This window comes from Haliaeetus leucocephalus, unplaced genomic scaffold (assembly GCF_000737465.1).
Source record: "Haliaeetus leucocephalus isolate CR32 unplaced genomic scaffold, Haliaeetus_leucocephalus-4.0 Scaffold254, whole genome shotgun sequence".
In the NCBI taxonomy this organism is placed as follows: domain Eukaryota; kingdom Metazoa; phylum Chordata; class Aves; order Accipitriformes; family Accipitridae; genus Haliaeetus; species Haliaeetus leucocephalus.
Window position 1 is genome coordinate 18,549 of NW_010972690.1, and position 27,932 is coordinate 46,480.

A 27,932-nucleotide genomic window follows, 5' to 3' on the forward strand; every position below is an offset into this window, starting at 1 on the left:
AAAGAAATGAAAAATATATAAAATAATGGGATTGTTTATTACTTTTGCAAGCTGAGAAGAAGAACAGAAAAAGAACCACTTATGTTGGTTGCACTGTTACTTGATAGGCCCTCTGACATGAGGGTGTGGAAGAGCACATCTACAGTTAACTTCACAGTCTAGACAAGTGCTGAAGTTGTAACCTCCAGACATCTACCTATGAAACTGTAGTGCATTAATACCTCTAGCTGCCAGACATCATCCCACTATTCAGTGTAAGTTATCTTCAGCTTAATTCTGTTTTCAGACTCTCAACTGAAAGTTAGAGTATTAATGTTTAGTAAATATTCTTAAGCCAGCAAAAGTAAAACTTTTGGCCTTGGGTAAAAGCAGAAATTTTGTTTTGGCTGGATTAATACCATAGTTGTACAGAACAAACTGAACAGATTTTTCCTCAAATCTACAGTGTAAAGTCTGAGAGCTTTGTGCACATTAATATATATTCTCAACAGCTCTGTGAAATATGGAATTACTAACAGCCCTATTGTACAGTTGGAGAATTAAAACTAAATTCACTGCCCAGTTTCTGGCAACAATTCTCTGCCAGCACTATGCTGAGTCCCATCCTAGAGCCCTAAACAGATCTGGAAACACGTGATGTGACCTTGGTGACCCCATGAGACCCTGCTAGACTTCCAGGCCAAAGCAAATAGTAACTTCATGATGCTCCAAAGTGAAAGCAAGAAGCAGTTTCTGGGAGAAGGAGTATTGTGGACATGGTGAAATGATCTATAATATCCCACGCCTTTGGAAGCTTTCTCATTTTAAACAGCTCTCTCAGTTTTACACACAGCTGAGCATAGCAGCTGCTGCTCTTTTGTAGCGGACATTGCGAGCTAAGTTGTTTTCGTGTGGTGTGCCAGCCTTTTTATCCTCGTGCTCAGAAATGTTAAAATGATGGCATAAACAGTCCAGCTGCCTTAGCATTACTCTTCCCTCTACCTCACTCATCACACAGGAACCAGGTACAACATTGGATCAGAAGATTGATAAAGCTGATGGATCTGCAGTTTCCTTTGGACATCAACACTGATGCATGCTGATGTCTATCATCACTATATCGTTTCCTGATGGTTCAAGTTTGCATTACGGTAACTGTGAGCTGCTTACAGCTACTACAGCAAAAGGACTGTCAGAGGGCACCTCCTTCTCTCACTCTGAAGAAGTAAAATATGCTTACAAGGTTTTCTATAAATGGCTCTGTTTTCCTCTTCATGTCAGTATTTGTTGTACAAGCAGCTTTGATCACATTTCACTTAAAGGCTAAAATCAGAGAAGTTCCAGGAACACAAGTCCCATCTCTAGAAGAATAGGAAAAGCTAAATAAAATCCCTTCCTCTTTTTCTTACTGAGCACTCTGCTGTTCCCTCATGATTTAGAAAGTATTCATTTCCCAGCACCACATGAAAAGTCAGCAATAAGAGATGACAGTTCTGGCTCTGAAGCTTCCTATTAGCAGATTGAACATCTTTTCTGCCTCTGCTAAAGTTGCTTTGTTCATCATGCAACTCCATACATGGGCTGAAGCTTCAGACAGATGATACCTTCTACATTACTGTGGGAGGTTCTGGGTTTCTTCCTGTTCTCATGATCTCTGGAAGGTCCAGGCAGATGGGGATATAAAATGTTTGACTGGGACTGCCCAGCTAGAGTTAGTGCTAAATTTTTGCTGACGGGTTTTAAAGATCAAATCACCGAGCAGATCTTGACATAAATTTAGAAAATATGACTGCATACTGGACTAAGTTCTGCTTGCAGTATTAGCAGAGGATTATCTAGCTCATCAGTTGCAAAGAGTCACAGACGAGTTTTGCCAAGGCTTCTGTGCTTCTGGCTAAGAAACGCAGACACTTGAGGAACTTTAGAAACAAAACCCGTAATGACCACTGGGCTAAGTGGCAACTCGATGGGCACTTTGAAAAACCAAACCTTAGACACAGACACTCAGAATGCATGTTAAATCTTTGAAACCTAACCAAGGTATTTGTGGAATTCTCCTTATGCAATTAACTCTGTGTAATTATGCAAGCTATGTACTGTCACTTCCACCATTAATGCCTCAGTACCCTTCAAGTACTTCATATTGTCAACCTTTATAGTCATAACTCTTACACAGAGTCATAACTAAACTCCTTCTCACTACACATAGCATACAAGCTTTGGAAGCAGCCACTACAGCAAGCACTGAAGACCTGTGGATATCCAAGTATTCTGATACACAGAATATACCAGCTAACTTTTACAGTGCTGTGACCTCACTATTTTCAGTCAAAATTAAGGATGTTCCACCTCTCTGCAAAAAAAAAGTTTGGGGAATCTGCAGCTCCAGCTTGGATATGTTCAAGATTTAACTGGACATGGCCCTAAGCAGCATGATCTAATCATACCTCCTCTGAGCAGGAGGTTGGACTAGACTCCACAGATAACTCTCCAAGTCTAACATTAAAATAGATGCCAGACTTAAAAGTGTTCAATATTTAAGAATCTACCCATTATTTAAGAATCCAAATGTTTTAGGAGACTATGGTCAGCTTTATATAGAGGAAAGTGCCACAGAAATACATACAATTTATTATTTTGAGAGTCTTGTGGTGTAACATTCTCTGTGGTTTAACATCCTAATAGACAAACTGATAAAGTATGAGTTAGATCAGGGGACAGTGAGGTAGATTGAAAACTGACTGAATGACAGCTCAGAGGGTTGTGTTCAGCAGCACAATGACTAGCTGAAGGCCAGCCATGAATGGTGTACACCAGTGGTCAGTAGTGGGTCCAGTCTTGTTCAACATTTTCATTAAAGTGGGTCCAGAGGAGGGCCACAAAAATGGTCACAGGGCTGGAACACCTCTCCTATGAAGGGAGGCTGAGAGAGTTGGGGTTGTTCAGCTTGAAGAGAAGGGTCCAGGGAGGCCTTATTGAAGCCTTTCAATATGTAAAAGGGGGCTTATAAGAAAGACGGAGAGAGACTTTTTACCAGGGCCTGTAGTGACAGGACAAGGGGTAACTGTTTTAAGCTGAAAGAGGGTAGATATAGATTCGACATAAGAGAGAAATTATTTTACAATAAGGGTGGTGAGGCACTGGAACAGGTTGCCCAGAGAAATTGTGGATGCCTCCTCATTGGAAGTGTTCAAACTCAGGCTGGACAGGGCTTTGAGCAACCTGATATAGTGAAAGATGTCCCTGCCCATGGTGGGGTGGGGAGTTGGAACTACTGACCTTCAGACGTTCCTTCCAACCCAAACCATTCTATGACACCATGATTCTATGATTAATGGTCTGGAATATTAGGCAGAGTACACCCTCCATAACTTTGCAGGTGGTACAAAACAGGAAGGAGTGGCTGATACAGAAGGTTGTGCTGGCATCCGGAGGGACCTGAACAGGCTGGAGAAATGGGCTGACAGGAACTTAATGAACTTCAGCAAAAGGAAATGCCAAGTCCTACCCCTGAGGAGAAATGTTAGACAGTGTGAAGGTTACATGTCACAATAGAGGTCTGTAAGTGGGACAAGAGAGTGTATGCATTACACTGAATTTGGGTGTAGGCTTTAAATGGGTATATGGTTTCAGACCAAAGTATGTGGTCTTTGTGGGGCAGGAGCATGGCACCTAGAGTACAGCTAACGGTGACCTATCAGAAGTCTCTCTCACAGCCTGTGGAGCCTGGTGTTGGTGCTCACCACAGCAGGTAGAAGAAATAGCAAGTAGCTGTGGGGTGCCAAGCACGCCCATAGTCCAGGGATGTGCAGACCCCCAAGGCCCGGGGAAAGGGTCCCCTTTTAGAGCCATGCCCTCCCTCTGCACCAGTTCTCCATGTCCTCAGTCCTGCCACTCTGGTGTGGGAGGAGACAGAGTGACTATGGGGATCATTAGAAATTCTAGTAAAATAGCTCTCTTGGTGATGTGAATTACAGCTGGTGCGTACTTCAGGACCTCACTGCCCATGTGGATGGTCTCAGCAAAGGACATGACACAGGTCAGTGACTGTAGAGGGACAGGGAAGTCCCACAGAGGAGCACTGTTGATGGTGATTGGATAAATCGCTGAATCCTCCAGTTTCAGGCAGTGACCCAAAGAAGCACCCATGTGTTTCTGCAGGTACCTGGAAAGCAGATTTCTTTCAGGGAACTGCCCAGCCCCTCCTGGAGCCTCCCAGCTCATAGACAAGCAGAGACACAGGAGCACGAGCACTCTTTTCTTTCTCTGCTTTGTTAGTCCTTCTTTTCTACTCCAGGTTTGACAAAAGGTGAAGAGAGTGAAAGGCACAAGCCCCAAGCACTGTGCAAGTGAGTGCAAGTAGCATGAGGCTGGCTGCCACTAACCCAGCAAATGAGCTGCAGGCCAGGAGAGGGCTCCTACTGCAGGGACTTCAGCTCATCCACTGTCTGCCCCAGCAGCATCTGAAAGGGCTATGTTCCGAGTCCCAGAGCTGCCGGGGCTTTCCAGAGCCAGTGGCTCTAGGAAGGCATGGCAGAAGCTGCTGCTTCTTTGACCTGCTCCCCTGTGCTTTATCTCCAAGGAGATACTATTAAAGGTAAAAACCTTAGAATTTGTCTGTAGTTTACAGTGTAGTTTACAGTGTTCCCATCTTCTGCAACATTTAGGCCAAATGGTAAGAAAAGACAGCAAAGCCTTCTGGAAATTCCAAGTTTGTGTTTGAACTACCAGACTGCTACAAATTTACAATTAATAAAATAATAATTACAGAGCACTCTAGAAATTCTGAGCTTGTCTAAGACAACCTACTGGTGCTTTATAGAAACTTAAGATCATGTTAATTTCCATAGAATGCACTCAGTTTTATACAGTGTTACCTGGGAATAAGCCCTAATTCATTACTTCATTTGCCCATCTCAAACTCAGCTGGGAAGAAGACATCTGCACACTGACTTACACATAATCTGTCCCGTTTTCGTAAGTCTAGCCAGTTTCCTCAGCCTGTAGATACAGCAAGTCTAGGAGACATCCTGGAGCAGAACTATTGCTCAGCCTAGTGGTAGCTGTAAAGATTTGGAAGACTTGAGAATAAGAAACCAGGAAAGAAATCCTCATAGCTGTTTTCAAGTCTTGTACATGTAGTTCACGTGGCAAAAGCAGTATGATTTCTGTAAAGAGAGAGTTGTCTGTTTAATCACTAAGCTGAGATTCAGATACAAATTTCTCAACTACCATCTTTCTGGAGGGAAGGGGATATTTTAAAAGAGAAAAAAACCCACCCTCATTTGATTTAATCACTTCTTTATTTAAATGGAGAACTATTCAGGGAACTGTTGGGTTTTTTTGCTGTATTTTTTGGAAAGTTTCACTTTGCAATAAATGAGAAAGTCTAAGAAGGTAAAAGCTTCAAGAAACTTTAGGGTTCAACAGGAAAAAAAAAAACCCAACATCAAACCCAAAACATTTAGCTATATTCGGCAGCTGATAGCTCAGCACTGGAAGACTTCCTAATTTCCTCTGTGAGGAGCAGCAGTTCTACAGCCAAGTTTGGCAATTAAGAACCCATGCCACATTTTTGAAATGTTTCTGAAAACATACACCTTAGGAACCAGGATGACGGAAGTTTTAAGTCTGCCAGTGAAAAAAGGATGTCACCTCCACCAACGTCTTATGTGCTTTTAGAGGCAATAGTCACAGGGCTCCGTAGGCAAAGCTTTGAACTATCTTGAGATGTAAAAGCAAACAGCCTCCTGCTTTCTTCCAATCCCTGGATCACACGCTTCATCCTAGCACTGAAGCTTTAGGTGCAAACTTTTGTCAGACCTGGTAATCTCTGTCTTGGCCAAGTCACATTTTGATCTTGCCACCTGAGGAATAAAGAGTTCTTTAGGGATTACCTATATGAGACAGAGAACAGAGCAATACGGAACTGCCAAGAATTGTGTAACATGTCAAGCCTGCGCCCATGTCATCAAGTGATGGTGTATAACAGATTTTTTACTATTCTGTGCATTCCTTCTGGCCCCATTTGTTGAAATACACAATATTTCCCTACACCTTAAAAAATAGGCCCCCTCAGCAGGGTGGGACAGCACTACACACCAATTATCCTTTTTCTCTAAAACACGTAAAATTATCTCTATGTTTGGCGTGCCCTATGTTTGCACACCCTCCACAAACACTACAAAATAATAATTGATAAAATAGGAGTGTGGCATGGCCAGAAACATGTGTCTCAGATCCAGTGGCACTACTTGTGACTGCTAGGCCTCGATAATTAATATAGTTAATTAACTGTAACATAGTTCTTAACTGTAGTATGTCACCATTAACGCATCTGTTAAAAGTTTCAGGGCCATCGAGTTTGAAACAGATTGCTTCCAATCACTGACAGAAACTTACTTAGAGGCCAGTCCTAGAATTTAGGCCAGAACTGTAATAAAAAGTAACAGGAGTTGTGTGTGTATATACACACACACACACATATACTTTTTTTCAATAGTTTGGGTTGGAAGGGACCTTTAAAGGTCATCTAGTTCAACCCCTCCTGCAATGAGCAGGAACATCTTCAACTAGATCAGGTTGCTCAGAGCCCTGTCCAGCCTGACCTTAAACTGAGCCTTGAATGAGGCTCCATCTTTGTCAGACTCTGTCTTGTTCTACTCTGTCAGAGTCTCTGTCAGTGTGTGTATGGACATCCCTTAGACAGGCCTATGGGGTTATGTGACAAGGCACTGGCAGTGGGGGGCTGCAGGGCTGCCCCTGTGAAATGCTGAAGCTGCCCCATGCTGGACACAGCTCCAACCGACCCACCACCAGACATGGCTGAACCCCTGAGGCAAGATGGTTGCAGCTCAGAGAAAACGTAATTAAGAAAGGGCAAAACACACTGGGCAGAGAGAGGAGGAAGGGAAAAATAAGAGAGTAAGAAACAGCAGAAGGAACACCAAGGCCAAAGAACGATGAGGAGGAGGTGGTCCATGATGACACACCAGCAGATATTCACACCATGGCCTGTGCAGGGACCCACCATTGGAACAGAAGAAAACCATCAGGAGGAAGGAGCAGCAGAGAGGAGCTGTTATGGACTGAGCATAAACCTCCCATTCCACATCCCCCCTGTGCTCCTGGTGGGGAGAAGACAGGAGTGAAGGAGTGAATTTGAGCTTGGGAAATGGGGCAGGAAAGGTGCTATTTTAATGTTTGTCCTTTTTGTTTCTCACTACACAAATCTACTTAAATTGGTAATAAATTAGTTTTCTCCAAGTCAAGACTGTTTTGCTTGTGACAATGACTGGTAAAAAATCTCTCTGTCTTTATCTCAACCCACGAGCTTTCTTATCCTCCCACTGAGGAGGAACAGTGAGTGAGCAGCTGGGTGGGTGTTTGGCATTTTGCCAAGGCTAACCCACCACAATATGTGTACAACAAAGAATATAAAATGAAATAAAATGCTGTGTCGTATGAAAGAAAAAATAAATAATAAGTTACCATGTCTTTAAGCTCTACTAGGGTGTTTGTGAACACCAGCATTCTTTAATGAGAAACAACCTGTATCCACAAGATTGCATGCTGGTCATCATGACAGTAATTTAATGTACTCAGTGTTCAGTTTATCCTGTTTACGAGGGCCATTATACATATGAGTTTTAGTTGACTGAAGCAGTATCATAATGACAAAGTATGTTTCACATTTGCAGGAAATGAGGAATACGCTTTCTGAAATAAAATTCTTGTTAGCTGAAGTTAGCACAACAGATTTGAAAGCAACAAAGTAATAATCCACAACATTATACTAGTTATTCTCTCAGCATTTATTTGAAATATCAATACTTTCCATGACATAGTTTATAGATTAAGCATTAGCGAATTGTCTTCATTTCACATCATCCAGTACTGAAGTGGCACATTCGAAGCAGCACATTAAACCTCTGAAAGAGTCTGTACAATTTAGATAAATAGAACTCTGGATAACTAAACTAACAGAACTTCTGCAACTGTTACCAAAAGAATGCCAAGAAGCTAGGCACAGCACTGTACACAAAGTGCAGGAAGGAGGAACACAAGAGAACCAACTAAACATATGGGAAATGTTTTTGCATATACAGCCACATGTCTTCAATTGGTCAACACAAGAAAAGTTTTATTTAGTCCTCATTGAGGGCAGAATATGCACAAATGATGTTCAAAGAACACATGCTAGACAGAAACAAATGAAGTAAGGGTCATGTTTGGTTGGTTATTGTATTCCTCAGTGAAGGAGTTTACAGAGGATATCTGGTGCTTAAGCAGCATGATTTTGTGCCAAGACTTGACAAGAAACAGTTAACAAATGCCAGTTTTATTCCCCATCTTGCCCTCTTACTGGCATTTTGGTGAGCATGCTCAAAGTTCCTGAAGGGCAAATTCAGGTGGTTTGTGGTCCAAGGTTTTTACTATAGGAATCCCCATTTTATGGTTAACAGCTTACCTCTGGATGGAACTACGCCTTTTAACAATAATTAAGAATACAAAAATGAGCAGAGAGCAGCAGGACACACAGTACAGCGGTTCACTTTGTAAGAAACCAGAGGTTGTACATTTAGACTGTCTCTGTGAGAACAGCAAGCCAGTTTGGTTGGAAGAGACAATTCTGGTTAGTCAATGTTAGACTTGTGTGAACTGTGTCATTAGGAAGGGAAAGATGGAGTGGCAAGAACTTTTCCCTCTTTTTATAGAGAACTAAGACTGAGAAGTAATACAGTGGTGATAGGCATTATCTTCCCAATACCACCTTCACTTCCTGCTCCTTCACTATGATTTACCTGCTTTGCTTGCCATCACCTTCCCAGCTTCACCTCAGTAATGGCTCTGGTTACCACCAGGCCAGCATGGCCAACAATCTAACCCACATTATGCTGGCTCAGAAGATACCACGCATCACCACCATGCAGTATGACAACATGTAAACCAAAGATGCTCCGTGGGAATCAATGACACTAACCACTGCAGTTTGCACTTGTAAGGTGTAAGAAGCAGCATTTTGAAAGCAGTGGTACTGACACAACTATCTGGGTCAGAGGTGGTGGATCAGCCATCCTAATTGGGTAATGGAACTAGAATATCGACATAATTGATGGGGAAGAAACCTGACTGGCCATGAAGCATCCCCTCATACCAGTTTTCATCAATCTGGTTAGTGAGGGTAATGATATCACCCTCTTTAAATCCCAGCTCCCCTTCATTTTCTGGTTCAAAGTCATACAGAGCTCGGCAGCATGGTTGATCCATGTGAACACCTATGGAGAAGAAACACAAAGAAACAATGTGCTTAAAAATCTCAACAGTTCAGTATCCTTTCTACCATTGCACCTACTACAGATTTTGCTGTTTCTGGTGTCACTCATATGCTGATGACAATTCTCTGATAACATCTAAATTTGGACTGCTAAACTTCATTAGAAGGCAGCTATCAGCTTTTGGCAGCCTTCAGTTTTCATATGTGACTGCCAGTACATGTCAGAGAATCCTAAAAGAACCAAGCTACAGTCAAGCCCACACCAAAAAGCTTGGCTACAATCAGTTTGGAACATAATTTTTATCAGTTTACAAAATAAAAAGAATGATGAGAAAGCCCTAATGTATTTCCAGCTTTCCTGGCACAGAGACGCTTTGTCTATTTACTTCAGGTAAGTAATGTAAGGGGTAGCTTAAAACAGCAGTGAAGATATAACTGTGTCTTTGTCCTTTATTTGGAAACTTCACTGGAACAGATATACTCTAAACCACTGTATATGCTCCTAATCCTCTGAATTTTAGCATGAGGTTTCCAAAGACCTTTTCTCCCCATTCCCACAAGACACTTGGTTGCAGGGCCACCAGTATAGATTCAAAACAAGTTTGAAACTGAAAGCTTTCTAATATGCTAGTTCGTGAACATCTGACCATAAACCCTTTACGGTGGCTAATGGGTATTATTATAAGTCATTAGTTAGATTAGATTTTCAAACGTTATATGAAATTAATAAATATTCCTCCCATCCCCCATATTCTCTCCCTTGCCCCAAAGTCTCTATAGCTTCAAGCCTACCAAAAGCAAAATTGTAACAGGTCAGAATATTTAGGATTTAGTACCACTAAATTGTAAGGAATCTTACACCCCTACCTGACTTTCCATAGTAAGAGTTCATGTACTTCCAGTTGTCAGAATGAACCGACACATGTCACTCCACCGGAATGGCACTTCTAAGAGTATGGATTTCAGCTTTTTCATGTATACTGGCTTCAGGATGAGTAAGTTTCAGATTCAAACTTTTTGCATATTCATTTCAACCACTAATTATGGCTAGAAGGCCCATGCTTGAGCTATTTTAGGACAAAAATATTCCATTGCTACAGATTGCAATAGAGCAAGTTTTTCAAATACCAGATTTCATTTATTAAATTCTGTAAAGAAACCTTCTTTACATATTGCTTATAGTGTATTTTGCTTTATTTGTCATGAAGACTATTTTGCTGGCATCAACAAGCCTTACAGCATGTGTTTGGTATCCTCGTTGCTACCAGCTGAATTTTTTGAAGACTTAGCAAATAAACTCAAATGACCATAGAAGATTGGAGCCTTGAATGAACCAACCCAAACATATGTTAAAGAATTTTCAAAGAAGGCATTTCTATGAAACCAATAAACACTTCAAAAGAAAGAAACCCTATTGCAGAAAATGCTAAATACTGCTCTCTGAAGATGAAAACACAAGAAGAGACACAAAACATCAGTCTGCACTGCCTTAGCACAGACAAGTGTACATGACACTACAAAAAAGAAGTGAAGAAGAAAATTACTGGTGGTATGACAAGACCTTTAGCATGCAAGACTCGAGCCATGCTCATGCACAAGGCATCCCTATTGTATCTCCCTTCTTGCTAGCATAGTGAAGACATTACTAGGAGTTTGCAAGATTACGCAAGACAATTTCCAGTTGCAGGTGTCACATGGAGATACTGTTGCTGCCTATAACTGGGAGAACATGAAACATTCACATCAGGATGTGATGGGAAGGAAGAAAATCCTGATTAAAGATCTAGTGAAAAAAATCCAGTCTTGCAGGGTGGAGTGTGCTAGCAATTGTCACTGAGGTAAAATGGAATAACTGAGGTCAGGGTCTTGACAGAGGACAGCCCTCACCATGGCATAGGATAACAGACAATTACTTGTGAGAAACAACTAATAACACTTTCTTAGTATATGTTAATATGAAATAAACACTTCTTTAAGATAATAATTATGCATAGTCATATAAATCCTTAATCTTGCTTGTGCCGCTCCCAATTGGACAAAGAAGATAACTCAGATGGCTTTGCTTTTCTTTTTAGTGATTTTTCCTTTCAGAATCTTTGTGTTGTAATACCTGGTTTTAAAAAGCAGGATAAGATTACAGAGTTTTTGGGGGTGTTCAGGGTTCTGCATTTTCATGGAAACTTCCAGTTGTTCTTCCAGTTTTCTAAATGCCTATTTTGTAAAGATCTATATTTCAAGGTGAATTTAGTTTGGTAGCATCTCTTTGACCTTCTAGGACTAAGGAAATTTTTGACCCAAAGATTCACTTAAAGCAGTGGATGATCCATGCCTGTTCTGCCTGGGTATGTGAATGCTTTACAACAGTCCAAACAACTGTCTCCCATACTATCCTCATTCTCATTTTACCTCGCTATGGAAGAACTGATCTCTAGATGAAAGCATGGAACTTCTGCATTGTAGCAAAACTTAGACAGAGTTGGCTTTTCTTCTCACATTGCTACTGCCATTACCTGATGGTTTAGGTGTGGTGGCATGGGATATTCCCCCATTGTGCTGAGTATTGTCACCAGTTGTGAAATCCAGGCTCATACGGGGTTTGGGCTGGTATTCTCTCCTGGGCTGAGATGATGCCTCTTTTATTCTGCCAAAACATGAAGTTCAATGTCAAGAGTTAGTTTCTAGTTAACAGATGAGTTGCACCAAACATTTTTATTTCCATGGCTGACACTCCCATCCACCAATCATCCAGACTAAACAAGTTTTGACATTTGGAGTAACTTTTTGTTTACAACATTAGTTTAAATTACCAAAACCCACCTGATGTGACTATTCCATTAGGTTGTTAATTTTTCTTTCCCTCTAGGAACCTAGCATTTTGTCTGGATTCCTTTCGTCTAACAATAACAAAGAGCTTCTAATGGAGAAAAACTAGTTATGTGATTAGCAATGCTTACAGAAGGGCTGTACAAACATGTCTGCCCCCATTTTTAGTGTGATTTTTGCTTCTATCCCTGGCAAGCCTTAACTATTCAGTTGGTCGATGCCAACTCTTGTCATTTTGTGAGGAGACTGTGTGGGAACTTCAGTTGCAGACTTAGTTAATTTGTAATTTGGAATACTTGTTTCACAAAGACACACAACTCCAGCTTTCCTGACTCTCAAAATAAAAATATTATGCATCATTCATTCCAATTTATTCTTCTGACTGAGAAATCTAGAATTTCTAGGAGAGGGTACATTTTCAGATTCTACGGTAAAATCCAGGGAAGGGATGATGACAGAATCAGAGCAGCTTATGCACAACAACAGCCACATATATTTCTAATACCAGATATGGAAGAATGCTTGAATCAAGACCTCCCTATTTAAAGGACAAGTTGGTTTCTCTAACCTTCTCTAGATCTGCCCCAGACTTGCTGTTGGTAGCACATTTTGATTTTTCTATTGAAAATATCTGCTTCTAACTTAACTAGTTTTGGTCCTGATAACACTGGTTTCCTCACCATCCCAAATATTATCAATATTAGTCAGTCCCCAGAAACTGCTTTTCTTCTTCACTAACAAAAACATAAGCATATTAAAAACTTAAATTAATGAAGTTGTCAAAATGAACCTAAATAAAAAGGCTTTGCTGTGTTTCAGTCATTAACAGAAGTTACTTTTTCAAAACAGTAGTTTTGAAGAAAGAAATACTTAAACCAAGTTCTATTACACTTAATACTTCTGTGAAACAAAAACCATTTTTTACAGTTATGAACTAGAAGGGAACAGTTCTAGTGACTTGCTAAAAATTATCCAAAAGCTCAGCATGAGCCATGTTTCTTAAGAAAAGAAACATCTCCAAGGAAACCATTCCTGCTTCCCAGCTGCTCTGTCACGATACTGTCTTGAAAACTGCAGCCTCCTTCTGCTTGATGAAAAAGAGAGTTTAAAAGGAAAAGCTTTTGCTGACCTTCCAGATCTTATTAATTTTATTGCAAGTCTCCCAATGTTTGCCAAGTTTCTAAAGTCCCAGTTCATGTAATCATGGTGTTTTAAGGAAGTTTACACTTTCCGTTAATGTGTAGAAGAAAAATGAAAATTCTTGAAGTTCCTGAAGAAAGTTTTGAAGCCTAAAAGGCCCAGAAACAATAGAAGACTTGAGTATATTTTAAAATTTTTCATGGTTTTTGCAGTCGTAACTCATATTATTTTAAAATTCTTTCTTTGGGCAATATTTCGAACAGGACAGTCTTAGCAGTTAGAAGACATTGTCCATGCCAAACAACAGCATGAACAAGTTCCATTCACATCTTTTAAAAACTATGTAGAAAATGGGTAGTATGTGCTGTAGACATCACTGACAGCGAACTGTAATAAATTTGCTCACCTTAAAAGTAAAGCATTATTTATTTTCTGCTCCATATGGTCAAAAAAACAGCCCCCAAAACTCAGGGCCATGCATTTTTTGCCACCTGCATATCACCAGCAGGAAAATACAAGTAGTTCAAATAGTAACAGCTCTACGTCCCTGGTTAATCCCTGGCATGAGCATATCATAGTGCTCTAATTTGCGTCCAGTGGTGTGGACAAAGGATGATTTAGCCAGTAGACTCTTTACAATTAGGGATGCACAGTAAATTTATGTAAAATATTTACTTCAGCTGATCTATAATAGCAGTCTGATGCAAGGTTCTTGAGAAGCTAAAATCATTTAGCTGATGATGAAGAGCTGAAACTTAAAAGCAAAGATACTGACTGTTTAGCAGAAATTTCAAAAGGGCAAATGAATTGATACAGGAAGAGAAATTTGTTGCAGAGAGGTATGTTCACGTTATGGCATAATTTAGGGACTACAGAACAACACACCTACTCCTGAGGATTTTTTGCCTCTGTAAAGTAAGTGAATGGGATTTTTTAATGACTATGTAAAGTAAGTGAACTGCAGTATACATTCGGAAGTGCTGAAAATCATTCTGTTAGCTGTTTAGACAGTACTGTAAACTGTATCCAGAAAACAGCCTGCTGGGCAGCCTACCTACCAAGTGCTGCTCCTAATCACAAAGAAATTTTAGACTTAGAACTGGATGAGTCTTACAGACTGTGTGCTCTGAGAAAATAAACACTGACAGACCCAGCAGCACCAGAATCTACACTAATGACATCAGAAAACAGCAAAGAATCATGCATGATTAAAAAGCTGCCTTCACACAGTATGCGAACATTATCAGCTCTTGGGAATTACGTCCAGCTTTTAGGAAGAGTCTTCCAGAACTATGTGGACTAAAGAAATCTCTCATATATGTTAAGTTTCCTTGAAGAAGGATGTGTGTGGGGGAAGCTGATAAACTTCTACAAACATTATTTTCCTCATTTCAAGGGGGTACAATCAGGTTTGTGTTGATAGAAACAAAAATTCAAAACTAAATATTCTAAAATTCTATTAAAAACATATTGTATCAATTGTGAGACAGCATTCACAGTTACAGAAGAGGGGATGGAAGAGGTAAATTCAATTAAGCCTTGTACTAAATTTGATCTGGCAATACAGCTGGAAAAAAGGAGTATTAATAAGGTAGCAAACAATGGGCATCTCACTACCTGGCTCAGGAAGATGTTCAGGTAGATGAGAATATAACAAGATACTCTTTTTCAATAGCAATCATTAACATCTTCTCTCAGAAATACTATTTTGTGAATACACACAGGAATGGTAGGGAGTCCAAAGTTCTAAGTCCCACTGACTTCCAATATTTATAAACACTTGCTTTCAGTTAAATCACATTTAACAGCTTTACTGAGCTGAGATGCTTTCCTGAACTCAGTCCTCATTCAGTCATAGAAGTATATGCATCTCCAAAACATACAAATCTGAGCTTGCAATTACCTAATGAAATGGCCCTTGTTGTCATAAACATACAATTACCAAGTTGCAAAAGATAAGTGTTGCATTCTACTCATAGGTTTTCTGCCTCTGTAAAACAAAAAATCAATTCAACAAACTTACAAAAAGTCCATTACCTATCTTCCAGCTTAGAAGTAACTCGCTGTAGGATCTGTGTGGCCTGCTTGTGGTACTCCAGCTGGGCTTGTACAAGAGCAGAAAGCTGGCTCACTTGCTCAATCTGAGGATTGACATTAAAACATCAGACCTTAGGTGATTACTAACAGCTCAGCAATAGTGAGTAAAGACCACTGTCATGCTGACACTGCACAGGCAGTTTTACTTATCTCTCTAAAACCTTGATTCATCTTTGTAGTTCGTAAATAGTTACACATCAGTCTTTATTCGTTATCATGTCTGGTTATGACCTGATCTGGAATGGTAACTGCAGCTCTTCTCCACTGATCATCTCCATGGCTGATTTGCATGAACAGCAGCCTACAAACCTACCTCATTCAGTGAACACTACGAAAGCAAAAATGACACTGTAATGAGACATAATACACCTTCTTCCTCCCTGCATGTGAGGGGCACAAAACCATAGGAACTATGGTCATGCTCCAGTTGTATTCTGGCCTGTGAAGCAGACCAAAACAGGAGGATACTATATATACCTGAAGGCAGGTAGCATTCTACTTCATGAGGGAAAAAACATCCAAAACTCTTGTGTGGGCAATGCAATTGCTCGCAGTTTCCATAATACATAATGTCACAATGGTCTAATGTAGACCAGCAGTATCTGGCCACATGGAGTTGGATGTTACTACAAGGATTAAAACTACAAACTTGCTACACTTCTTTCATTTCAGCACAGCTATACTTGATTTCTAACATACAAATATTTTCAGGTTTGTTATGGCCCCTCTACAGCCATCTGGTAACAAAATTAAGAATTAAATTAGGTGTGTATTTAAACTTCAGATAAATCCAGTCATTTACTTCAATGGAAATATTTAAACTGAGTTTGCTTTGACCACATATTTTGTAAGACAGACTTCAGTTGAAATGTTTTTTTCCTCCAAAAGAGAGAAATTTTTCTTCTCGCTTGATTTTACAGTTTCAACATTAATTATAAATCAAAGTTTAAAAAAACCTTTAGATGCTCAATCCTAAACCACTCTGTAAGCAAAAAATATGCCGCAGAGTCATATTTGAGCAGTCACATTAACTTTGGCTTTCCTATTCACTATTGCATCTGGTTACAGCATAGACCATGGGGTTGTGAGTTCATCATCTCTGATCTTTACCAATCCTCTCAGCAGCCCACACACTTGAGCAAAAGCGTTGGCTCAAACCCTAAAACCACAGCTAAGTAAAAGTCATTACTTACATTTACATAATTCTAAGAAGGAAGCTATTTTAGTTTTGTAAGCACATCAATGCTTCAGAGGATTTATGTTCTTTGGCTCAGTTACCTATAAAATTAGTCCTTCATGTGCATGCTGTACATTACTATAGCTTCTGAGCCTCTCACTGAGTCCAACAAGGAAGTATATCCTTCCCCATTGTACAGTGACAGGAATCTGTGGCATCATGGATGTAATAAGTCTTTCAAGTTTCAGACTGCTTTAGACTGCATTCACTGCTGAACCAGTATCTGGCTCTTCTTAAGATTCAGCTCAAAGATTAACAAGGGATATCTCACATCCATCTCCAGAAGGTTGAACATGCTTGACTCAGCAATTTCTTTTGATTCATCAAATTTCTCCAGAGCCTGGCGAAGTTCTTCATCAGGGAGCTTGCCCTGTCTTTTCTTTTTGTAATCAAAATCCAGACGTCGACCTTCCATTTTCTTTAGGTGATGCTAAAAAACAAAAACGCAAACACAAGCACAGAATAAAGGATGTTCCCTGACTCTCCTTATACTGCATTGTAATCAGGTAGTCCATGTACATTTGCAAGCATGTGCTGTTTGCTGTTCATCAACCCTTCCTCAGAAGGGAGAAATACAGAACAATGAAATAGGTGGTTTTACGTATCATTTAAGAAGCTATGGTGTGCTGCTGTCTAAATGACAGACCTTCAACATTAAAAAAAGGCCACACAGAATGGATAACTGCATTCACCACCTGTATAAAAGGTATGTGAGTTTCTAGCTTTTTAATTCTGATACAGAATAACCTGAACACTATGGTTTTTCCGTAGATGTTTAAGAGAAAACTCTATTAAAAGCACAAGTCAGTGCATTTTTGCCTGTGTAACAGTTCTCATAAACAAAGCAACACAGAAAATATTCTTATCATTTCCATCAGACCACCAAAGGATCTTAATGTTATCTTTTATTAAAGATTTTCTAGTTTGTTAACTGATGTAACATTTATGTCAATCTGCTTAGCAGCTGCCACATCAAGCTGGCCAGGAGTTAATGCTACCAGCATGAGCATGATTACTTTAGGTGTTTACTTTCCCGCAGAAGAATCAATTTGTCATCTGATATTTATAAATTTGTCAGCTTTGTAAGTTATATCAAACTGCCTAAGATATCTTTCTTCCACACCTATTTAACAATATGAAAGCCTTACTGAGCTCAGAAGAACAGTTACTTATACAGATAAGCATTGCTGAATTGGGAGACACTTCCACAATTACAAAAGTAGGTTGTGTTTGCAGAAGTATGCGTGCAAACAGATTTTTTTCTGTAAATGCTGTCTGGTTCCTGGATTACTAATTATGTAATTCATGCAAGCAAACAGTGTTTGTGTTCCAAATTCCTGGGAATGTTTCAGACACAGTCTTCATACAGACAAAAGGGTAGTGCCAGTATAGAGGCAACTATCAAAATGCCCTCACATGTCATACACTAGAAAATTGAATGTAAACATCTGTTCATTTATTTAGTGAAATGAGCTTTCAAATGGTAGGATTAGAGTACTGTGCTCATGCCTCCTTAAACTTGGTGATGCTACCATCAAAAAATGTTAGAATTTCAATCTTTCCTTTCCTAAACCACCAACAAGACAGACAGAACTGAAAAGTAAAACTTGAGACAGAAGAGACTAAACTCAAATAATCTGTGAATCTGAAAGGCCATTTTAAGCTATACAACTAACATAAATTTTGAACATATACACAGTCTGCACTTTTGGCATTATTAAAATGCCACATTGAGTGCAATACCTGTATTTCTCTCAGATCTTTGTCATGGAGATTCTGAAGTGGGTCAATGAAGTTTTGTTTCACTTCCATGTCTAAAGAGTCCTTGACCTCAGAAAGCTCCTTCATAGCTTCTCCCACATCTGCAAGTGCTGGTCCTGAAAGAAAAGATGTCCGGTTATCTCAAAATAACTTAGTTCCAAATCACTGTAGAATGAAACTGAGTCATGCAAATTTCAGTTAACATTTCACTTTAAGTCTCAAGTTTAGGAAAGAAACGGAGTATGACACACTGTGTGAAACAGCAACATGGATTTCACACTTCTGCAGCCCCCAGAGTCTGTGCCTTGTAATACAGCTGAACTTGAGGATCCACACTGCATCAGGACAGCCTCATCCACACCCCTTGCTGTTCATTCCTCACACCGGTGAAACAAACATGCTAGAAAAGAATTACCTGTATTTGCTCCAGTGTTGCCATCACCAGACACTAGACTGCATACAAAAATAGCTCTAATGGAAGTCAAAGTCTCCCTGTTTGTATCAGTGAGACTAGTGACAGTATCAAATTAAAAAATTCTTTAAAATTTCACAGAATTTTTTTTTGATGAAAAATTTTTTTGATGAAACTATCGACTTCATACACCTACTCAAGTTATAAACTTCAGTAAGAATTATCTGCCTTCTGAGATTTCCTCCAAGATTAACTTGAGGGCCACAAAAATTACCACTCTGCTTTACCTCCTCTCCATAAAAACAGAAGCAAGAAGCTCAAAAATACCCTCCTGGTTTGAGGCATAGGTTGGTGGAAAAAAATCCACTTTCAAAGAATATAAAGCAACTGAAAACCTGGAAATGTGAGAAATCAGAAGGAGCTTTGTCTCCCAAGCAGGGGATGCCAGCAATGCACTGCAAAACTAGAGAGCCTGCCAGACCCGGGTGAAGAGTGACAAACAGCCACAATGGCTGCTGTTAGTTAAGAATGTGAAAATAATTGCCATATCTATTCTGTTGCGTGCTACTGCAATCATTAGGGAATATCTAGCAATTTGCACAAACTAAATTCTATTAGTTCTTCATTTTCCCTTCAAAAATGTGTTTGAAACTTAGCAAATGAGAGGCAACCAATTAAAAAAATAAATTCAGTAGTCTTTAGCACAAATCAACCTACAACTGCCAAGCTAACTAGTAAATTATATAAAAAACCCAAGAAAGTACCTTTCCCGTTGCAGATGCCTTTATGCCAGGAACAACATTTTATAAAGATTCAAATAGGAAATTGGATTTTCACAGTCCTATTTGAAGGTCCTGTGTGTTACCATATAAAAATGTCCACAGAGAAGACCACACAAATAGGATAGAAAGACAAAGGATCCTGTTGTGAATGTCATCTCTTTTAGTTAGACTTCTGTTGTTGAAGAACACACACTGTTAAGTCTCAGTTCAACATTTTTAACTCAGGCAGCTGTAAACTGGGGCTTGGAGGGAGGAGCAGTTGACAGGTAAGACAGGAATATTCACTAGTGCCTTAAAATGTGGAATTTGGTCAGAAAAAAATGTCACAGTCTATTAAAAACCTATTAGCCTTTATTCCTTGACTGCAATGAAGACAGTAACATTTATTATAAGGATTCTGAGGACAAAAGGGTTTTATTGCACACATGCGTAGACAATGATTTCTGAACATGTACATCTTTCATCCCAGCACATCCCCAGTAACATAATCTATGACAGAGAGCCTAAGCCTATATGGATATGGGTCCAAATGGAAACAATTTGACTTTCACCCACAAGAAAAAAACCTCTAGTCCAAATCCGCAAAAGATACTCAATAGGCCTAAACTGACCTTAAAGGAGAAGTCTGATGAAGCAGAACTCTGATGCTTCTTGCAGAAGTTCTTCCTTTGTAAGAGCGCAACACTTTAATAATGAGAGTTATATTATGTTTTACTGGCATTTTTATCGCATTATAACAGAAAGGGAAGCAATAAAGTTACCAAAGTTGCATTCTTCTCCAAGTTCTCGACCAAATTTCAGCATCGCGTCTGCCAGCAGGGCTTCAGCCTGAGGGTAACCTGGTCCCTTTTCCTGGCCTCGAATTTTTGACATAGTGTTGATCATGCTGAGTTTAGCTCTGGAAGCTGAAGCAGGCAAGTGACAGAGGTTACAAGCATGCAATAGTTTGACTACACAGACAAGAATGCACTCTTTAAATTTATCTGAGCTACCCACAATGTATTTGAAGGACATTATCTAAGTTTAGGACTAAGCCCTGTTTTTAATCAATTATTTTCAGAGCAAAGGAATGAAATGTTGTTGGTCACTGACTTTTTTCTTCTGCTGGTAGGCCAGAGAGGAGGGTCTGTCCTGAACTTTAAGTCAAAGCTTCCCTTGAAATGACTTGGACAGAAGAAAGCCCAGGAACACTCCCAAGATAGCATGTTTGACGTGCTACAACTCAGGTAGAAAAATCTTGAATGAGTCCCCAAAGCCTTAATCTTAAAATCCTTGGGTACCAGATGGATAGCAGATTGGGCCAGCCTTCCTCTCAAGAAAAAGTCCAGACTAGGTACACTCACAATGAAACTGTGGTGCCCCATATTTTTTAAACATTTGAAAGTTTTTCTGTTGTAGAATATTAAATAAAACCTATGTCCTCAAACATGATGCCCAACAACTTTTGAAACACTTTTTGCTTTTTATGGGTATTTGGGGAAACTCCTACTTCAATACAGTTTTCAGCTGTACTTTAGCTTGTATTTTATTTCAGATACACAAGTGCAGATCAGAAGAAATCACACAATTATCATAATTGATGAAAACAAAGACAGCAAACATAAAAGAACTAATTTGTTTGATGATGTGCTTTAGTGAATTTTTGCAGCTACAGAATGTGAATGGCCTGCAGAGAGTGAATTAATTAATGGCACTTGACTTCAAATTTTGCCAGCTATATCCTACTGCCAGCAAAGCTGACTCAGTGGCTGTTTCTACCTACATTATTGTGTATGCTACAGGAAGGCAGCTATGAATGCCTCTACCTTCCTCCTTGCAAAGGCTTGACTTTATTAGTTGCTCTTATGAGTTAGCATTTCTGTTTACAAAACATTAGCAGCTCACACTGTTCATGTGCTGATTTCACTGGTCAAAACTTGACCTTGCACACATTTCTGCAACAAAACAAAACATTAGCAGACTGGAGTCAACAAGTGTTTTGCTTTTAATTTATTGTTGAAAGTGCCTGTCAAGAGATGGTTCCTGTTGCTGAATATGTTTCACTTCGTGACATAGAAGTGTATGCATATAGACACAGAAACAGACACAGGAAAATCAGGCAAGTGTCATAGTACTTATTTTGCCTGAGAAGCAGCTATGAAAGGATAACATATTTTTACCATATAGTAATTATGGTTTTGATAACTTTCTCACTACCCTTGAGTGCCACCAGATCATGCTTTTCAGCATCTGAATTTCTTGATGCCTTCTGTTTCCACCCACTACAAAACTACAGTCAGCAGACTGGTTGACTGTTCAGTATAAGAAATTGCATTTTAATGAAGTGTCTGGCCTTTAAAAATGGCATTGAAATGATGATGGTGATGGGAAAATACAGAAGCACAAAAGAAACTAAGGCACAAACAGAATCAGTCAGGGGAATGAAGGCAGCAAGCTGAACTAAAACAGGAACAAATGGGAGTATTTTCAGAAATAAAAGGAAAAAATGAATGAGGGAATATAAAAAATGAAGCGGCTATATTCTGGACAGGCAGGTAAGAGTAGAATGCAAAAGGTACAGGAAAGAATGACAGATGAAAGGACAATAAGGCAAGGGCAAGAAATAAATCATAAAGAGAAGAAAGGTAAGGATAAAAAATTCATGCTTCAATGAATCATTTAATCATTTAATAATGATTACATTAGAACCCTGATTTAGTAGGAAATCATAGAATACATCCACCAGTGGTCTCATTCCTTCTTTAAAGTTGATTCCAGTAACTTCCATGGGAGGAGAGGTAAGTTTGTTCTCAGTCAACCTCAAAATCCCATCCTGAGCCCTTTCATTTCTATTGCTTTATTGTGCTAGTGCCATGTGCTTTCTTCTCTAAGTTATGTTTCGACCTGAGTGAAGACAGGCAGAGATGTACAAAAAACCACATGGAAGTGACCTGAACACTTGATTCTTTTCCCAGTTGCACTCCCTTTGCTTTACATTGACTTCCATGGTGCCACTAATGATTCACCTTAATTTTAATTGTTAACAGAGCCATGGCAAATCATAAAAACACTGCCAGAAGTCTTTGAAAGAAATTTCAGCAGTGGGTTCAATTGCTCATTCTTTGTACTTTCAATCTTGTTCATCTGGCACACCTCTTTTTCTTGAAATTATGGTCATGTACCTCTGCACGGAAAGTCTTTCAGCCTTCATCATGTTCAATTTTAGTTATTTTCAGCTGCCCTTCAGGTCTTTTTCATAATTGAGAAGTCTACAAAGCTATCTTTTTCATTCATACTAACCTCAGCCCAACATCTCTTTCAATAAATTCACCTTTGTCTTTAATATCCCCTTCCCTTCCCTTCCCTTCCCTTCCCTTCCCTTCCTTTCCCTTCCCTCTTCTTTTTTCCTTCCAGCATTAGTTAATTTAACTGTTTAGTGAAGGTAGACAATGCTTCATACTTAATTTATTGATCCTTCAAAACACCATGAAGCCATTTGATCTCTAGCACTGCAGTACTATGTTATCCAAGTATATTGATGTTTCCAGGGCACATCTTATTTACCAAGGAATGGCTGCTACATCCCAAACCCTCTTCTCCCTACCAAACCCAGGTAAACGTTTAAAGAAATTCTTCTGTTAAACAGTGCCATTAAAGAACTTTTTTTTTCCATTAAATTTCCCCCTTCTTCCCAATGTAATGTTTCTATTTTTTATGAAAATGAGAAAGCAAACAGGAAATACTGGAAATCAGCATTTTTAGTGTCCCAGATAAATTGTAATATAGTTGTAGGGAGAATTTTAAAAGGAAATTTTTTATTTTATTGAAAAAAGAAGTAATTTTCCACGCAATTCTTCTCACTGTAGGGAGCCCTTTTGCAATTGGTATAAAACAATCTAAGAACAGGTGAGAGCTGAAAAGAGTCAGTCCCCCTTCCCTCTTACTCCATCTGTTACCCATTGCCCAGCTGTGGAATGAATAACGTGATCTAATTTGATATGCAGGAAAGTAAATCTTCCTCCTGCCTACTACAATTTTAATTTTCTGATCCTACTTGCACATGCCACAAGCAGATGAGGGGATGTGTAGCTAGAGTATGGAAACTGCTCTTTCCTGCAGCACTGCAAACTTACATCAGCCTGAGGTGCCTGAAATCACATCCTTAGCTATTTCCAGAAATTTTGCTCTCTGCCATTGCTGTGAGCCTCCTTCACAATTCACAGCAAACATAATCACTCAGATGTGTCAGGAAGGCAGCCAGAGAGGGGCTGAGCAGCCAAAGCTTACTACTCAGTCTATACAATGTTGCACAACAGCAGCTTGACAGCAGTTAACAATTTTATCACTAGCCCCATAATGTTTGTCAATCGTATTGCTTTTCCTGTAGAGTGCTTGTTGACGATGAGCAATGAAGCTGTGGACTCAAGTCATAAACAGTATTTCATCTGTTGACATAGAAACCGTTGTAGTCATTATTATTTTCTCTCCAGCAGTTCTTAGAACTCGTAAATATTATTCCTCCTTTTTTCAATCCACTGGCAGCATCATCAAATTATCCTCCTTTCCTCTGTGGTCTAACATAAAAATATCACCAGTTAAGCTATACTAACAACAGTCCTTCATCCTACCACACTGGAGTTAAAATATTTCACACTGGTTCAAATTTGTTTCCAGCTATTAGGAAACAAATTCCTCAGAGTGAATGAGTGAATTTGGTCTGTACTTCCATGAAACTCTAAGATACTTACTGGAGGTAGAGGCCTCATTTTACCTTCATGCTAATTTTATACAAGCATAACTCCATTGATGCCATCAGTCAAGCTGGCATTGACTTATGCTAGTATCAAAGCCCTTATGTTCCTAGATCACTATGGAAATCTTCAAGTTCTTGAATTTAATGGTTTACTTAACAGCTCCAGATCACCCCTCCTTGTGAGGATCCTTTGGCAAGAAAGGAGCATGCAGCTCTCCATCAGCCCAATCACAAAACCTTTCTTTCATCTCCCCAATGAAACCAATCATTCGTTTCTACTTTGAGGGTTCAATTTAGTCATCTCTGATTACATCCGTTTATCTGCCCTTTTCTCCAGTTCGGCATCAACACCTCTTTTCCACCCTCCCTGTTGTAGTAACGCTAATGAGGATGGGAAATCACTAGAGGACCAGGTGAGAGGTGTTGTTACATCTTTTCCTGTGCCCTGGAGGAAGCTGCTTCAGAACTTTGTCTTTCTTCCCACAGTCTGCAAGGACTGCCCAGTCCTTTTCCTTCACACAGGGTGAATGACTGGAACAGCAGCAGAAAGAGACGTTTCATGCAGACACCCTCACCATGCCTGTGGGCTGATTGCCTGGCCTCGGCCCATCCCCATACCCAGGGAGGTGCCTGATGCCCAGGGTTGCTGCTGCTGCCCCAGAGCACCTGGGCTGCTCTGCTCCTGGCTGGAGCAGTGGGATGGGCCTTGACTTCCAGGCCCTGCCCTGCCGTCCCTGGGGAGTCCACAGCCATCTCCAGCTCCCAGGGAGCCCCCCCACACTCACAGTGCTGACATTCAGATGCCTGCAAGTAAACACACCTGATTTCTAGGCATATGCTGCTCCCTCACCTAAAGCAAGACAACACAAAAGGAAAACAGGCCTCCCAAAGCCAGTCTCCATTCCCTCTGACAGCCTAACACAGAAGCCTGTACTCATCTCTCTCTTCTACTTGATGACAACTTCACCAATTTTGTCTTAACTTGCGCCAGTGAGGATGAGATCTGTCATATTCTATTTTGGTGAGAAAGAGTATTTTCAAAAAGTGCTGCAAGTACTGTGAGACTGTGAAATTACATTACCTGGATTGGGCTGAAGATACTCTATTGTCTTTGCCATTATTTCCACAACTGCCCTGCTGGTAACATCCACTTTCTAAAGGACAGAGAGTTAAACAAAAAGAAACATGAAAAAAAGATGTTAGACAAAAGGAAAATGTTTTTCTCTCTTCTTTTTGTTCTTATAAATTCTTTTAACTCTTCTTATAATTTTATTTTTGCATCCCTGAGAGCAGCCCTGGTACCAGAATGGCGATAATACCTGGAAAACTACCAAAGCATGAGTCCACCATTTCAGTTTATAGCAGATCCATTCGCAAGTGAGGCCATTAGTACAGAGTACCTGAGGATGTGTCAGGAATTTGATACGACTCATTGTACCGTGCTGATACTTTATGTCACCCTGGGAAGCGTCCATAACAGGGAAAACTTTTTGACAGAATGGTCACTGAAAACTATTTGAAGAATTAGCCATCTTTGATCACCTAATAACTGGCAAAATGAGGGGAAAGCAGATGTCAATCAAAACCAACCACCAATGATAAAATGGGCCGTCTACCTCTTTCAGAGCGAGGCCTGGTAAAATTGGGGTAAGGAAGACCAGGTATCACTTAGTTTCCAATTTCAAGAAACCTATCAGCATGGATGCACTGACCATTTATTTCCCCTGGCTGACTCCAGGAAGAATTATTTTATATTTAGGAATTTAAAATACTTAAAACTGAATAGCATTACTTTTTTCTACTGTAATAGGAATTCTTGCTTTCTTAAGAAGTACTCTGCATCAACTTCCTAAGCTGCATATAGCAAAGTATGCAACTACTCTCCCTCACAGAATCAGGCGTCAATGAAAAAATGCTGCTTTGGCAGATTTGGGGATCTCCATAACCTGTCCTGTACTCTGCACTTACGAAGACGCATTGCATTTCTCTGCAGGGTAGCTTGTGTCCCACAGGGTGAACTCCTCTACCATAATGGCAAGTTCCTATTTTAAAAAAGAACACCTGAGATGGGTTGGTTGCAGCACGCTGTGACTGATGTCTTTCCTGTTTCCTGTTGCCACTGCCATCTGCCAGGTCTTGCTCTATGCTTTACACAAAGAAGCAGAAGAGGTCTGCCAGCCCTGGGTGAGTAAGTAGCTGAACTGCCTGGTAGGGACCGCAGAAATGGCTTGAAGGCTGCAGAGGAGAGTAGGGGGCGAGGGAACAGAAGGCCAGCGATAGGCAGAAGGAGCATGTCCACTGCCTGCAGAAAAGCTGGCAAGGAACACGGGGCCAGGCAGGGAGTGTGGAGGCAACTGATGAGTTTACTCCATTCTCTTCTCAACTCTCAGTGCTCCTATCTCCTGGACTGCCAACCCATGCCGCCCACAAGCACTACGTGGGACTCACCCCTGGCTGTTGCAATGTCCTATTTTCCACTCTAAACCTTGCATCAATTTTCTGAATCTGTTAACATCTTCCAGTTTTGACGGCAGTGCCTATACTTGCAGCAGATTTGAAGGGAGGCTGGGCAGAAGGGGAGAAGCCAACTCTGCAGTACTTTTGCTGTAAGAAGTACAAAGGATATGCCCCTCTCCTTTATTTTTCATCCAAGGTTTTTTTTCCTCATCTCACCATACAAATGTACAGATAAATAGCTTCTGTTTCTCTTGATCAGAGTTATGTATTAGATACATACCCTACAAATCACATAGCAGTAGCTTGTGCTACAAGATTTGATAGTACGTTTCAAAGTTGAAGCCAGAAAAAAACCTGCCCCTACTGATCCTTCCAACTGAAATATTATCACCACCACACACAGCTGTGGCTTCGCCCCCCATAGAAACACTCAGTGCTACCACTGCCTGCCTCACCAAGCAGTCTGTTGGGGGGTTAGCCACATCTACCCAAGGCACTTTGCCAGGGGAGGCTGCCTAACAGGATGTCTGAACCTATGAATGAATATCCCAGTGCCACTGTCAACCCCCTTTGGCAGACAGCTCTTGCTCCTCTTGACTGATGCTCAAGGTGCTGAGAATGACTGGCACCCTTTGCCATTCAAATTACCATCTTGTAGACAGACTGTTTTCAGAGATCCTCTACAATGGCTTAACTGAAACTAATTTGTAGCTGACAACAGCCTCAATCTCTGAATGAAATATTGGCATTATAAAGAGTGCCATATATTACACATGCCTTAGTTAGAAAACAAAAAGAGGTAAGAAACAGAAAGCTCAGTCCTGCTAAATAGAAGTTAAGTCTTTCAAAATTATTCAAGTGATTGAAATTCCTGTCCTAGAAAGGAAAAATGAATGGTAATAATGAATAGACACATCTGTATTTAGACTTACCCTTTCCATTTCTTTGAAGTCATCATCTAGCTTGGTTCCTTCTGCACCTCCTACTTTTTCACTCACTTTCTGCAGTTAAAAAAAGAACAATAAACAGATTCAGCAATAACTGAAAAATCTAGCCACCGTGTTTTCCTGGGGAAATGTTTTTTTTTTCTCTAAGTTGGTACAACAGTCAGACATATTATTCTTTCTGAAAAACTTACTTCAAACACACTTTAACTTAAGTTAAACAAACAGAAAATAATATATTATTGCTTAACTCTCAGAGACCCAATCTTTTGCTGGTGTCAGAAGTACATA

At 40.0% G+C, this 27,932-nt stretch overlaps 1 protein-coding gene across 1 annotated transcript; it reads right to left on the minus strand.

The window, feature by feature from the left end:
• Nucleotides 1–7,774: 7,774 nt before the first annotated feature.
• Nucleotides 7,775–27,696, minus strand: SH3GL2 (SH3-domain GRB2-like 2). Its single transcript, XM_010568762.1, has 8 exons — nt 27,630–27,696; nt 25,322–25,394; nt 20,270–20,413; nt 18,297–18,430; nt 16,825–16,983; nt 15,257–15,360; nt 11,767–11,897; nt 7,775–9,257 (listed from the first exon to the last, which is right to left on the minus strand). The coding sequence occupies exons 1-8, from the start codon at nt 27,636–27,638 to the stop codon at nt 9,058–9,060; spliced, it is 954 nt and encodes a 317-aa protein (XP_010567064.1). The 5' UTR covers nt 27,639–27,696; the 3' UTR covers nt 7,775–9,057.
• Between the last annotated feature and the right edge of the window lie 236 nt (nt 27,697–27,932).